The sequence below is a fragment of the Nannospalax galili genome, unplaced genomic scaffold (assembly GCF_000622305.1).
Source record: "Nannospalax galili isolate Female #2095 unplaced genomic scaffold, S.galili_v1.0 scaffold9, whole genome shotgun sequence".
NCBI lineage: Eukaryota > Metazoa > Chordata > Mammalia > Rodentia > Spalacidae > Nannospalax > Nannospalax galili.
This window is the reverse complement of record NW_008360332.1, coordinates 5,580,701-5,595,657: the sequence shown is the minus strand read 5'-3', so window position 1 is coordinate 5,595,657 and position 14,957 is coordinate 5,580,701. Positions and strand designations below refer to the sequence as shown.

Sequence of the window (14,957 nt, the reverse complement as noted above, 5' to 3'; positions counted from 1 at the left end):
AGCCACCCTTTTAAAAAGACCCCAGCTCAAGACCCAGGCAGACATTTTCCCTGCCCAGAAGGGAATCTGTCCCATGTGTTCCTTTGCTAATAAACCCTATTTTGATGGAGTTTTATCTGTGCCTCAGTGCCTCATCCTCCATTTGCTCATTCTCCACCAACTTTTTACCTATCAAATGTGAACCTCTCATTAGAAGTAAGTGTGATCAGAAGACAATGAAATGACCCACTAAAAGTGACAGAAGAAACAATATGTCCAATAATAACTACATATCTAGGAAAACTACTCTCTACAAAGAAGAAACAGAACATTCGTAGAGAAAGTACAAGTGAGGGCACGTGCTGTAAGTGGAGAGAATGGGGAAGTCCTGCATGACATGAAAGCTAAAAGCAAACATGAAGAGCACTGGACATGGAAGAGCAGTAAGCAAGTATGTGTGTTTGTGTGTATACATATACAGATATATACACACATATATATACATATATATGCCATATATATGCATCTATAGACTATACACACAGGGTGTGTGTGTGTGTGTGTGTGTGTGTGTGTGTGTGCGTACAGTGGGATTGAGGCCAAACCCAGGGCCTTAAACCTGCTAAGTATAGGGCTACAAAATATATAAATGCAATATATGTGAAAATAACAAATTTAGGCAAGAAATTGAGTTATGCTAGTATAAAGTAGTTCTACTTTACTACAATTACATCCAAAGTAGATTGTGATCAGATAAAACCATATTAAAACCCATAAAGCAGCTATTAAGAAAAACAACTTTCACAGTTGAAAAATCAACAGGTCTTAAATGGTATAATTTGCATTTGCTTAATACAAAAAACAAGGTATTAAAGAGGAAAACAGGAGCAAAATAAGAATAAAAACTATGAAACAAAACAATAAAACAGAAGCTGTAAATCCAACTGTATCAACAATTACATTAAATGCAATGGAAAAGGCAGTAGTTATCAGACTGATTAAAAAGCAAGGTCCGACTGTACACCATCTATGACACACTTCAGATCTGAAGATACAAACAGGAGGAAAATAAGAGAACTACACATCTCAGCCCAGCAACAGCATGACCCTGGAGTGCCACAGCAGTAGCTGATAAGATAAACTTTTTGTTGAGAAACATTATATAAGAAACAAAAAGGACATTTTATAATCATTAAAAGACCAATACCTAGGTTGTTGGTACAGACTACTGCTCGGCCAGATTTGCTTCCATTTCCTTCATGAGCTCATGTATAGGCCTCTAAAACTCTTCAGCTGCCTTCACATCAGTCCTCAAAGACCCACCACTCACTCACAATTATGCAACAATGATTCTTAATCATGTAAACCACCTGAAGCTACCAGAAAATTGAACATCATTGTAAGGTTCTTTCTTTCATCATTTGCAATAACCTTTTTGTTTTGACACATGTGTGCCTGGTCTTCAATCCACTAGCTGTTTCTCTTAAATATGTGGTACAGGTCTTTGCTTTCAATGAAGCAGATCCTTCCGTAGTCTCTGTCTTCACTCTTGATTATGGCCATAATGGAAAGGAACATGCCCAAAGGGCAAGCGATAACCGTCTCTGATTTTCCACCTGTACAGTCCTTAGCCACTCTTCCTCTCACTCCAGGTCAGTTAAAGTGATCTCATACTGACAACAGTGACAATGGACTTTATGCTTGGGGGCATGATGAACAAAACAATAGGAGATTAAACCCAGCAGAAGATAAAATGGTGCCATAAAGAAATTCAGTGTAAATATGAACTACTGAGGGTGCTGCAGACATAACCTGGCACACTGCTTCATGGTGAACTCTTCATATATAAACAGAGGATGTGTCCTGATATAATGATAAACAGAATAATATAGAAAACACATAGCCAGTAACACAATTCTTTACTCTCACTTTGTGGACAATGTATTTCTGTCCTCCCTTTTGAAGCCCTCCCTTCCTCCCCCCTCCATTCCTTCCTATTTAACTTTCATTTGTCATGAGGTTTTTGGGTTTGCCATGATCTACTGGAGATCTGCCCCACATCATAGAGAATAAAGCTGATGACTGTACCAGTCTTAAAAAATTAACTGTTTGCTCCCATCACTGAGCATTATGTACTATCTACAATCACATGTACTATACTTTCATACAATTGTCAGAACAGCAGATCTGTCGACACCGACACTGTCATAACCACATGAATAATGCATTGTACTATGAACTCAGGGACTACAGCATCACCACACAGTGGGAATTCTTCACCTCCATCACAATATAATGGAAGAACCAGCACACATGCCTCCCACCTTTCACTGAAACTTGGCGATGCCGAATAATGACAGTTGGTGATTTCAAGTCTTAATAATTCATGGAAAAGCTAGACAGAAAATAAGCAAAAATAAACAAGTAATGCCATTAAAAATTCACATTCATAAAATACAACATTTAAAGTCAGCAGAATGTTATTCTTTCAAAATGCACATAGGAATTCTCTGTATTAACCACATGTAGGACAATATAACAAACGGATTCAAACAGATTGCTAAATCTTTTAAAATAGATTCTCTTTATCAATTATAATTAAGGACTGATGAGATAGCTCAGTGGGCAAAGGCACATGCTACCAAGCCTGATGACCTGAGTTGGATCCTTAGGTCCCACATGGTGGAAGGAGAGAAGTGACTCCTGAAAATTGTCCTCTGACCTCAACATGTTCACCACTGCACACATGCAACCCCCCTCCACCCAATAATTTTTTAAAACAGTATTAATTAAAGAATTAACAGAAAGAAAATTTGGAAGTCCTCAAATATTTGGATGTTAAATCTCACTCTCTCTCTCTCTCTCTCTCTCTCTCTCTCTCTCTCTCATACACACACCAGGAAATAAGAAATACTTTCAACTGAAAGAAAACACACACAATGTAACATTTATGGGATACAGACAATGCAAAGGCTGGGAGGCAATTCAGAACTTTGATCACTTAGAAAAAAAGAATCTGAACTAGTTACTTTCCCGGTTGTTGTGACAAAGCACCTAATGGAAGAACTTGAAGAAGAATCATTTATTTTGGCTCAGGACTGAGAGTGGTCCATCACAGCGGGGAAGGCACAGCAGCACTCTTGGCAGTGGGAGCAGGAGGCAGCTGCCACACCAGGAAGCAGAGGGAGGCTGGCAGAGGCAGAGTTGAAACCTTCAAGATCTACTCCTAGGGCTCTATGTCAGCCAGTCAGACCCCAAGTCCAAAAGGTTCCACAGCCTCACAAAATGGTGCCACTGGGTGTGAACCAGCTGCTCAAACCCAAGACTGTGGGGGACCATTTCATACTCAAAGCATTAACCGGTCCCAAATCAATAACTTCAGTTTCTACTTTAAGAAATTGGTAATAGAAAGGTAAACACAAAAGAAAAAATTAATAAAATTGAAATAGAAAACATGCACAGGACCAATATCACTGATAAGACTGAACAAAATTCAAATATGACAGACATGTTACCAAGCTTGAGAACAAAAAAGAAAAAAAAATCATTATCACTACTAATGCTAGAGAAATTGAAATTATAAGAAAATAATATAAGTAAACAGGGGCTGGAGAGATAGCTCAGGGGTTAAGAGCACTGGCTGCTCTTGCAGAGGACCCAGATGGCAGCTAACAACCATCCTTCACTCCACTTCCAGGGGATCTGATGCCCCCTTCTGGCCTCCAAAGGCACTATGTGAACAGGTGTACTTATATACATGCAGACAAAACACTCATATACATAAAAAATTAGTCAAAAGAAATTAGTCAGGCATGGTGATATATGATTATTAAAAAAGAAAATACAAGATACTTTTTGCCAATCCAATAATATAAGAATGCTTAGATGAAACGTATAAATTACTAAAAGATACAAATTACCAGAAGTCAGATCTGAAGTAGATAAATTATCAAAAAGCCAAATTACCAAAATGAACTCAAGAAGTAGAAAGCCTGAAGACATAAAAAAATTAAAATATTGGGTAAGTTTTAAAAATTCTCATAATTAAAAGCTCAGGTCTATATGGCTTCCCAGAGGAATATTACAAAGTTTTCAAACACAATACCAAGCTTATACAAGCCATGATCAAAATTCATAGCAAAGAATACTTTCTGACTCATTCTATAAGGGCTGAAAGCAAAGTCAGGCAAAGAGCTGAAAAAAACTATAAATCAGTATCTACCACAAACACTGATGCAAAGATCTCTGTTCCAAATGCCTTCACATCTAAGCCAGCAGCACATAAAAGAACTATTCTCTATGACCATGTAAGATTTGTCATACTTGCTGGTGAGAGATGGAATGTTTTAACCAGGCACAAAACACTCCCATGTATGTATGCAGTTCATTTGCATAAATTGTGTAAGTTCTAGCCAGTGTAATAAAGGAAAGATTTTATTAAAGACTTTTAGATAAGCCTCTAAAACAAAGTTATCTTTATGTGAAGACAGCATGATCCCATATGAAGAAAATTATAAATTCACAAAGAAACTACTAGAATTGAAAAAATGAACAGTAGATAATCCAAAAGTGAAATCGAGAAACAGCTTCATTCACAATAGTACCAATGGAAATAAAATGCTTGGAAATTAACTTACGAAGACATAAGCACCACAGAAATTAAAGAACAGATAAAGAGACATTTCAAGTCCATAGATCACAAGACAATATTGTTAAGATGACAATTTCTTGCATATTAATCTGTAGACTCAACACAGTATTTATGAAAACTTCAGCAGGCTTTTCTTTAGAAACTGCAAGCTAATCTTTAAATTATATGGAAAGACAAAGGACCTAGAACAGCTAAAATAATTTTGGTAATAAAAGAACATAAAGTTAGAAGACTTAAACTACTTGAGTTCAAAATTTATCAAGACTGTGGTTTGGCATGAAGACAGACATTAGTTCACTGGGACAGAGCTGAGGGTTCAGAAAAGAGCACAGAACGTCAACAAGCTTTTGACAAAGGTATTAAGATAGCTCAATGGAGGAAGGGAAGTTTTCTAACTAATTAAGTAATAAAAACTAGAGACACAGGTTGGGCATGGTGGTGCACGCCATTAATCCTAGCACTCTTGAGACAGAGGCAGCTAATCTCTGTGAGATTGAAGCCAGTCTGGTCTGCATAGTGAGTTCTAGGCCAGTTGGTGCTGCAGGGAGACCCTATCTAAACAACAACAAAAACCCTACAAAAAAAGATACACAAACAATAACTTGCTCCATGCTTTGCTGAATATAAAACTAAAGACGGATTTGTAGGATTGGTACAGATTGAAAATACTAATTACTTTTTGGTAAGGAAAGATTTCCTAAGGACTGGCACAAAACGTACAACACAAAAAGGGAAGAAAAGCTAAACCGGACTTCATTAAAATTACAGACTTTCACTCTAAAAAGATGTCATTTTAAGAAACAACAAGACAGGCCCTAAACTGATAAGAAATACTTGCAAATTATAAATCTTGGAAAGAATTTGTATTCAGAATATATAATGAATTCTTGAGATGTAATAAAAAGACAATTGAATTTTGAAAGTGGACAAAAATTTGAAAATACATTTCTCCAAACTAGACACAGAAACAGCTTCTAAGAATATGAAAGTAAAGGGCTAAAGAGATGGCTCAGTGGTTAAGAGCACTGGCTGCAGAGGACCCAGGTTCAATTCCCAGCGCCCACATGGTGGCTAACAATGGTCCATAACTCTTCTAGGGAATCTGATGGTCCATAACTCCAGTTCTAGGAAATTATTCTCACCTCCGCAGACATTGCATTTCATGGGTGCACTTATATATATGCAAGAAATACACTCATACACATAAAATAAAAATAATACTTTAAAAAACAGGATTATGAAAATATACCAAGTATTACCAGTTGTTATAGACATATAGACTGAAAACAGGTTGTAAAATACCAGCTCATCCTCCAAACTGGCTATACCTTAAATTCTTATGATACATATACCAAGTCCTTATGATCATATAAAGAAAAGTAGACTCTTCCTACATTGCAGGTAGAAGTGTAAAATAGGACAATCTACTTTTGAAAATACTCTGTCATTTTCTTAAAAATGTAAATAACATGTTTGTGTGTGTGTATATATGACAATAATTCTACTTCCAGATATCTACCCAAAACATATGAACATCCTTGTCCACACAAATTTGTTCTCAAATATTTACAATAACACTATCCAAATGTCCCCAAACCTGGAAACAATACTTGTGCTCATCAGTCGCAGAACAAATAAACTAAATGTGCTACAGCCACAGAACACAGCATTGTTCAGCAATTAAAAAAGAACCAACTACTGTCACATTCTGCAATACAGATGAACCACAAAAATAATATTCTAAGTGAAATATGTCAGAAACAATAGATTTACATGCTGTATAATTCCAATGACATAAGATGTCTGGAAAAGTAAATATATAGAGACAGAAAGCTGCTGACCATTTGTGTAAGATTGAATAAGAGTGGCAATTGGTGCACTGGGCAAAAAATGTTTTGTAGTGATAGAAATGTAATTGTTGATTATCCCAATTCTTATTAAAACTCAGAACAAATGATACAGGTAACAGTGGAAGGTGCTTTGCCCTTGGAATATAGTATTTACTAGGGTCATGCAAGTATTTTGGCAAATGTCCATGTGCCTTTAAAGGAAATTGCAAAGATTATAATAGAACAAGTTGGAGAAGGTTCATTAACATAAGTCTAAAGCATATAAAATGTTAATATAGCAAATAACAGCATTAATTGAGAAGAGTGCTAGTAATACCAGAATGAACTATTTCTACACCTTCAGGGAGTTCAAAATCAAATTTCTGACAGATATAACACAAGGACTAATAGAAATGCAACTTTACACCATAAAACAGGTCCTGTCCAAAGTGAGTACAAAATGAACAGGAGAATGTAAAGGAGGAGATGGTGAATTCGAGTAAGGATGAAAGACAGCGGGATGGGGTGCTTTGGCGGTTGTTAAGAATCAGTAACCGAGAGAAGCTGTAAGTATGTGCAAATCTCACCACTGTCAGAAGTAGGCAAAGGAAACACATCAGAAGTATTTTGAGCAAGTACTGTTATAAAGGGAATTCACTATCTGGCTATTACAGCCAGTCACTGTAGTTTGAAAACTGTTAATCATAAGTAAGCACTCAACCCAAACAGACACAGCTATATGCGTCTCCTTGTAGTTAACTCATCCTGCATTAGGAGTTCAATTTCTTTCAGCTCTTTTAAGTATGGTCTCATTATATTATGACTCTCCATTTTTAAAAAACATATGGTTCATAGGCAGAATGCTGCTTGCCTGCCATGCTCAATACTCTAAGTTAGAAACCCCCAGTTCTCCCCCCCCTCTCTCCCCACCTGTGCTGGCTCCCTATTATTCCAAAATTCTGAGCACTAATATCATATGCCTTAAGTATTATGTTGTTTCTATGTTTGCTCTTCTTCCCATGGTTTGAACGTTAAGAGTATCTTATTTTCCCCAGAATCCTGTTTATGATCATAATTTATAGACTATGATATAATATTCAAAAAAGTTTATCAAATGAGTAGAAATTGGTTATAATCAATCATGTCATAAAACAATTGCAAAATGGAAAGAGTAGGTAGAAAATAACGTGGAAAGTTCTCCTAATTTAGAATTTACAATGACACAGATTTAAGGGACTAAGAAAAAGTAAATTGAAAGACTTTATAAGCTTCAAAAAGGTAAAACAGACAAGTTTAATACAATCACTCGAGTTACCTAATTTTACCTGAGGACATTCATATCTAAAATCATTTACTAATTCATTATAACTTTTGAATCTACAAGTCTCTAAAACAAAGCTGTATCTACCAGAGAAACATCTTGTCAATTTATGGAAAGGAAAGACAGGTAAAGTTGTTGATGGTATTGATATATTTACTCTTTAAAATGTTAGAGTGTAGACATTTGATAAATGTGTAAAATCAAAGGCTTACAACATGCAAACATTCAATTTCTTTCAGTACTATTTAACTGAACCTATTATGATCAAAGAATGACTTAAAAAGTGATCATAATTTACTGAGAAGACAAGTCAATGGAGTACCTCCATTGTTCTGAGTGAGAAGAAAAATCAGAAACCCCGTGCTTCTACCAGAACTTGACATGCTTACATGTGTAACGAAACTGCAACATGTTTAAGTTACCACACAAGAACTGTTGTTACCTAATTTGATCATTAAAGATGAGCTCCTTGGAACTACTCTATCACCCATGTTCTGTATTTCTTCATATGTATTATATGACTAAAGTTTGTCACATTTCGTATCTGCCTTCAGGTGAAATGGGGGCATGCCTCAAATCCTCAGAAGGCCAGGGCAGGACGATCACAGCAAGTATGAGGCTAGCCTGGGCTACATAGTAAAAGTTAACCTGAGCTTCATAGCAAAACCCTGACTTCAAACACCAAAAACATGTCTGCCTAAATTAGTCATCCGTCTTTACTCAATAGTCCATGAGCCTATTTTTTAACACAACCTCTGCATTTAGTTGTTTCTTAAAATAGCACTTTGGAACAAGAATGCCCTGATGTTTATTATCAGGAGATATGGCACTCTTTCCTTGTCAAACAAGTCAGCTAAGTTCCTCTAAGCAACTTTGAACAATGTGTTTAGTATGAAAAGTTCATATTGTCAAAAGCCCTTCTTCCATAACTCATGCAAAAATAAATACAAAATTGGGCGCGCGCGTGCACACGCACACACACACACACACACCTGTAATGCAGAAATGACAGATTCATGTTGCTGCTGTTTTCTCCTCTACATTAACACACTCCCTAATGGGAGGCTAGTGCTCCATGCTTGCTGTGTTCTTCCTTACACATAAAACCATGGCGTCATCTATTATAACAGTTTGAGGATATGAAAAGGAGAAGAAGGTGGGAGAATACGGAGTGAGCTTTAGTTGCTCTTTAACTATTGCTTCCACTGTGCCTATTACTCACAGAGTGATAAGGTTTGCTTATTTTTCAAAAAGAAATAATGGCTCACAGTACTACATTCTATTGCTACATTTTAAAATGTGTTTTCAGAAAGTACACAGGTCTTGTATAGTTAAAAACTGGTCCAAGTCCAGTTCAAATCTAACTTTCAATTATTAAATTTCATGACATTCATCCAAGAAACAGAAATTTATTCAACTCTGTCCCAGTTCCTTGTTTAAAATTAAAAACTATCTTTAAAGTACACCCCAAAAAATGTCCAAAAGGGCTTAGAAGAATAATTTTACAGAATAAGGCAAGCAGAATTAGAAAGTACCTGTTACACAGTAAATTTTAATGATGTACCATTATTTCAACACACAGCAGTTCACTAACTTAAAGACAAATGAGATTCTTCACCTGTCAATTTGCTACATAGACGAGATTAACAACAGGTAACCAAATCTTTTGAGCAGTTGGCCATGGTGATTCATATTTGTAACCCTACCATTCAGGAAACTGAGGCAAGATCCCAGTCATCCTGAGCTACAGTGTGAGACCTGGAGTCAACTCCCTCACTGTCTCTCTCTGTCTCTCTGTCTCTCTCTTACACACACACACACACACACACACACACACACACACACCCAGAATGAAAAAAAAAGGTTTGTATAAATACATGTTCTTTTTCACTTTCTCCCTAAAGTAGCCTTAATTAGTTTAAAACAAAATTCTGACCTAGTACAACAGCAACTCAAGCAAGCTTTTAGAGAACTATCCATGTGCTATATAAATCAGAGCAAAATTTTTATACTTTTTTAAGAATGAGTTTTCTTCCTTAACTGTTTCAAATCCATAAACACAAAGTGCTATTTGATAACCAAACAAATGGGCCAAAAAAGGCATAAGTGCAGTGGTAATTCTACTGTTCCTTTAATCACAGTGACAAACACTCCTTGGGAAGACTCCAAGGTCTATGGGGAACGGTGGGACTGGTATTGTTTATATGTGAAACTTATCCTTTAAAGTTCACGCCACCAAAGATGGTTCCATACCCCATTTTAGAAAAACAGTAAGTCTACATTTTAACATGCTCTGAAAAAAGTTAATAAACAACTTGGTTAACCCACAGCCATATTTATAAATGATATAAAATATAATTATGAAAGATTTTGAGGTCCATAATGTAATAAATGTAAATTTTTACATCAATTAATCTATTTTGATTTTATTTAAAAAAAATCTCTGTAAAAACAAATAACTTTTACATACACATGTAAACATAAAGTTTTCTTGTTCCTTCCAAATAGTTATAAATATAAGAAAAATTTAAAGTACACATCATTATTTTTATCTTTTCATTATTTTTATGTAAGGACAACAATTTTAAAAACACAAACTGACAAATATTAGAAATGAGTATCACATAATAATATAAAAATATCAGAGACAATTTTATCATTGATATTCAACTTAGGTAGTCACATACAAAACAACAAAGTACACTATTCAGCTTAACTTATCAAGTTTCTATGGAATTTTTTCAACTTCCTCTTTGTAAAATGTCCTGTGCATGTCATAAAACAACAGACAAAACACATGTTAAAGCTTTAATTAGTATTTTGACTTCTAACTGTAATGCATCAGTGAAAACAAAACTTACTTGATCTGTCCCATAAGGCAGTATGTTCAGAGAAATGAAGGCTGTCATTTTCCAGGGCTGCTTTCTGGTCATGTGCAGTACCTTTGGAATGCCTATGAAACAGTCGGCTAGCAAAACCTTCCAGTTTCTGGAGAGCAGTAGATGTTCCTGTGTGCTGGCTACAGGACAGTTCTCTGTAAGCTGCCATTCAAGTGCATTCACACTTTACTTAAAGTAACTGAAACTATTTCCAGAAGGAGCTCAACAACTTCTTTCAGAGAAGCTGAGAGCTATGCATGTGTTAAACTTCCTGTTTGCAGGGTACGCAAACCACTACTGCAGCTCTGTTTCCTGTTAATATAAACCAGCACGCTACCGAGCTTTACTTAGCAAAACTCCTCATTTCAGCCAGAGATGGAAATGTTAAAACTTGCAATATCTGCTAAAAGGCTCTAGCTTTGAGTGTTATGATACTAATATGCACGTTAATGAGCAAACTACCTATAAAGCTTCAATATGTACAGTAGGTTGAAAATATTTTTGGAAATGGGAAAACAGATTAAGCATGTATTACGACTCTATATAAATAACTGGAGGCCAAATATTAGCATAGTAAAAAGGCAGGTAGCATTTTTCCAGGAAATCAACTATTTTACAGATTTTATGAATCTTTATAAGCAGTTAACTTCATCAGAATTGGTGAATGGATGTGACAAGCCTCTGGCAAAAAGAAACTGATAATACCTATGCTATAACTAAGAAAAAAAATCTGACCTAATAATTTCTTTTTTTTTTCAGTGTCATTACATAGAATGTATTGGATTAAAATTTGTAATATACAGTATTTTAGTAAGGTTTCTGTATTCAATTTCATGCACTTATATATAAATAAACCTGTCTTTAAAAGCTTAAAGAAAAAGAACTAGTGTTAGGCTTAGGGCTAGTGTTAGGGTTAGGGTTAAGGCTAGGGCTGTGGTTATGGTTATGGTTAGGGTTAGAGCTATAACCTAATAATTTCAAAGAAAAAAATGCTGCTAACTCATTGACTTAAGTTTAATACATACAGGAGCTACAGAAATTTAGCATGTGAATATTGCTTATCAAATTTATTTATGGACATGTGACTGTTAACAAATACATTTCAAAACATTCTGAAGTTTGAAAAGAACTACAAAATATCATATTTAAAATTATAGAAGGTAATATAATTGTAAATTATAATTTTATAGGACATCAGCTGCACCAAAAAATGTCCACCAAGAAAAAGAATTCCTTCCTAGTGGCTGAACTATACTAATTTTAAAACCTTAACACAGAAAACTACTGCTTACCTAATCCTCTGACTTAATGATTTCTTAGAAATATATGTTAACTGAAAGTCAATAAAATTTGCCGTCTTCACTTGGCAGGAATAAAGGTACCAATGGCAGTTAATAAGGGTTATGAGTGTTGCCTTTTGACACCATGTGTACTTTTCACTTTGGAAGTTCAAAACAAAGAAGGAAAAGAAAAGGAAAAAAGGAGCTTAAAAAAAATCTTTCTGAAAAAATATCTTAGTCCAGATTTCCTGCCAACTATTTGACAAGTAAAATACAGGGAACAAAAATGATATAAAATAAACAGGGACACTGTAATCAAATTAAGGCAACACACATCCAGGCACACAAGGCAGGCTACTGTAAGGGCAAAACCGACTAGTGAACTTTGCCATATAACAACTTATTTGTTACTTTTTAAAAAAATATTTATTTATTGTTTTTATCTTATGTGTATGCATGTATTGCCTGCATGTAAGTGCACCTGTGTCATGCAATGCCCTTGGAGGACAGAAGAGATTGTCGGGTTCCCTGGAACTGGAGTTACAGACGGTTGTTAACTGCCATGTGGGTGCTGGGATTTGAACCCAGGTCTTCTGCAAGAACAGTGTTCCCTGAGCCATCTCTCCAGCCCCCCATTTGTTACTTTTTTAGTGTAACAAAATTAGGATAGATAGGCAACAGTATCTATAAGACTAAACTTCTGAAACTTTGTAGTTCTCCACATAAATCATCATGTGCATGCTGAATAATTTAACATCTGCCAGTGCCTTACACAAAGCAGACACTGAGAGCCCGCAGTGCTTACTAAACAGCAGGCGCTCAGAGAGCCCCACTCCTTTGGTTAAGAGGTGAATAAAATTCCTCAGTTCTTTGGACTTGCTCTCCAAAACAGAAATTCTATTCATCTTCAAGGCTCACTACAAATGTCACCTCTTCAGGAAAGACTTCTACATAGCTCCTAGGAAAATAAACTGTTCTCTCCTGTTTCCACTGACCTTATGATTTTATATTAATGTTGGCTGTTTATCAATTTGTGTTCCTAAATTTTGCTGCTTTATTTTTTTAAGTGTAATGCGTATTACAAGATAATAAACACATAGGTGAAGCATTCACTTTGAACAACTGAAAGGTCTAACTAGAATCACCAAATACTAGAAAGCATTTTATTTATAAAGGACTATATCTGTAAATAATCCAATAAGCACCACACCATATAAAGAGACAACAGCAATAGAAGAAATGTTACTGGACTTTTCGTTTTCTACACTGATTTGAAAATTTCTCACACTCTTTCATGCTCCCACTTTCACTCAATACAAACACCCATTTCTGAGGTAACCGCTTTTGTCCTTGTTGCCAGCCAAACCTCCAAACATCTCCGATATACTAGTCTCCCCTGAACACCACACCAAGAGATTTCCTCGCTAAACCAACTAATGCTAACATATTTGACAATACTTAAAGAACACTGAGATTAATTTATCTACAACACATAAACTTTACTAAAAAAAAAAAAAAAGTAAATTCACTGAATTATCTTGAATATGCTGTATTTGAAACCTGTTCTTTTTTTTCCCAATAAAATGGCTTCCATATGTCATGAAGGAGAACTTGCAGAAGGTAGACTATTTGGTTCTTAAGATAATGTTTCTACGTATGGTACTATGACCAGGAAATTGTTGCTATGGAAGTGCTCAGACTATTTGATTTTCATTTAAAAAGCCCTCTACTGGCATCTACTGCTTGAAAGAAACAACTACAGCTCTAACTAAAAGTGAGTGACTCAAAGAAGCGTTCAGAGTCCAACTTGCTTTGATTTCCGAGATGCCAAAGAATAAATTAACAAAAATTTTAAAATTTCGGACTCATTTCTTCCATTTAATAGTAAACAGTAATGATGTATTTGCTAAGGACATTTCTACGTATAAAATGATCTACATCATGAAATTATTTTAAGGTTCATAACCCTTCACAAATGAGTTAAATACGACATTATTACCTGACTTCCGCCACCTCTACCACCACCCTGTACTGTACTGGGAATTCAACCATAGTCTAACAAGTGCTCTAACCACTGTTCTTCTATACATATTCTCAGCCCTTTTAAAAAACTTTTTATTCGGAGACAGAATCTTAAGTTGCTCAAGCTGGCCTGAATCTCAAGATCCCCCTTCTTCAGGCTCCCCGAGCACTGGGATGGCAGGAATATGCCACCATGCGCACCCTAGCACTCTATTAAGATGAGAAAACAAACATCAGTGACTTGCCCAGAGTCACCGTGTTTTAACTCTCACATCAGGGCTCTTTGGGTTTCATGACTCTGATTTCTCAAGAGGCACCTTTCAAGTTAGTTGCAGTATTTTTCAAGGGAGAGAAGGGAAAGTGAGGGTGGTGGGCAGGATTGGCTGTTGGATCTATTATTAGGGGTCTGAGGCTCTGCCAGGAGTGTTTTCCTTCAGCGGGTCACCTTGGTGCCTTTCAGCTTCACTGTCCACGTCTGTGTTTACAACCATGCTGGGGTCAAGCAAAACAACATACAGAAGTTTGAAGGTTAAGGAAGACATGGAATCATATTTAATATACAAATGATGTTTCCATCACATGGAGGACAAATGACATGACCATAACCTTGTTATTCAAATAAAGGTTTGAGCTGGGCCTGGTAGCACACACATTTAATCAGCATTTCCTGGCTATGAGCACCAGGCAAGCAAGAGCTACACAGTCAGCCCTTGTCTCAAAACCAAACCAAACCAAACCAAACCAACAAAAACCAAAACAACACAGCAAAGCAAAAAACAAAGATTTGAGGGTAATAGTTTTTGCTTTTTCTAAAATGTTATCTAAGTGGCCTCATACTATATGTGACTTTTAAAAGGCTGGTTCCTCAGATCCTCAAACGACCTTAAGAGTAAAAATAAATTGGTTTATCTGGACCAACTGTATGGCCTTAAACACCCAAAAGGAAAGTATAACCAAAGATTAAATGGGCCAACATAACTTCATAAGAGTCTATAT

At 35.9% G+C, this 14,957-nt stretch overlaps 1 protein-coding gene across 2 annotated transcripts in view; it reads right to left on the bottom strand.

The window, feature by feature from the left end:
* The window catches only part of Prkacb (protein kinase cAMP-activated catalytic subunit beta), a 137,238-nt gene that overhangs the window by 64,768 nt on the left and 57,513 nt on the right, over nt 1-14,957 (bottom strand). The window contains exon 1 of one of the 2 annotated variants that reach the window (XM_017796399.2): nt 10,642-10,859. The exons of the other annotated variant lie outside the window; for it this stretch is intronic. Within the exon in view, the coding sequence (XP_017651888.1) occupies nt 10,642-10,828 (187 nt within the window). The 5' untranslated portion in view covers nt 10,829-10,859. Of the gene's footprint in view, nt 1-10,641; nt 10,860-14,957 lie in introns of those variants that run through there. 2 annotated transcript variants of the gene reach the window in all.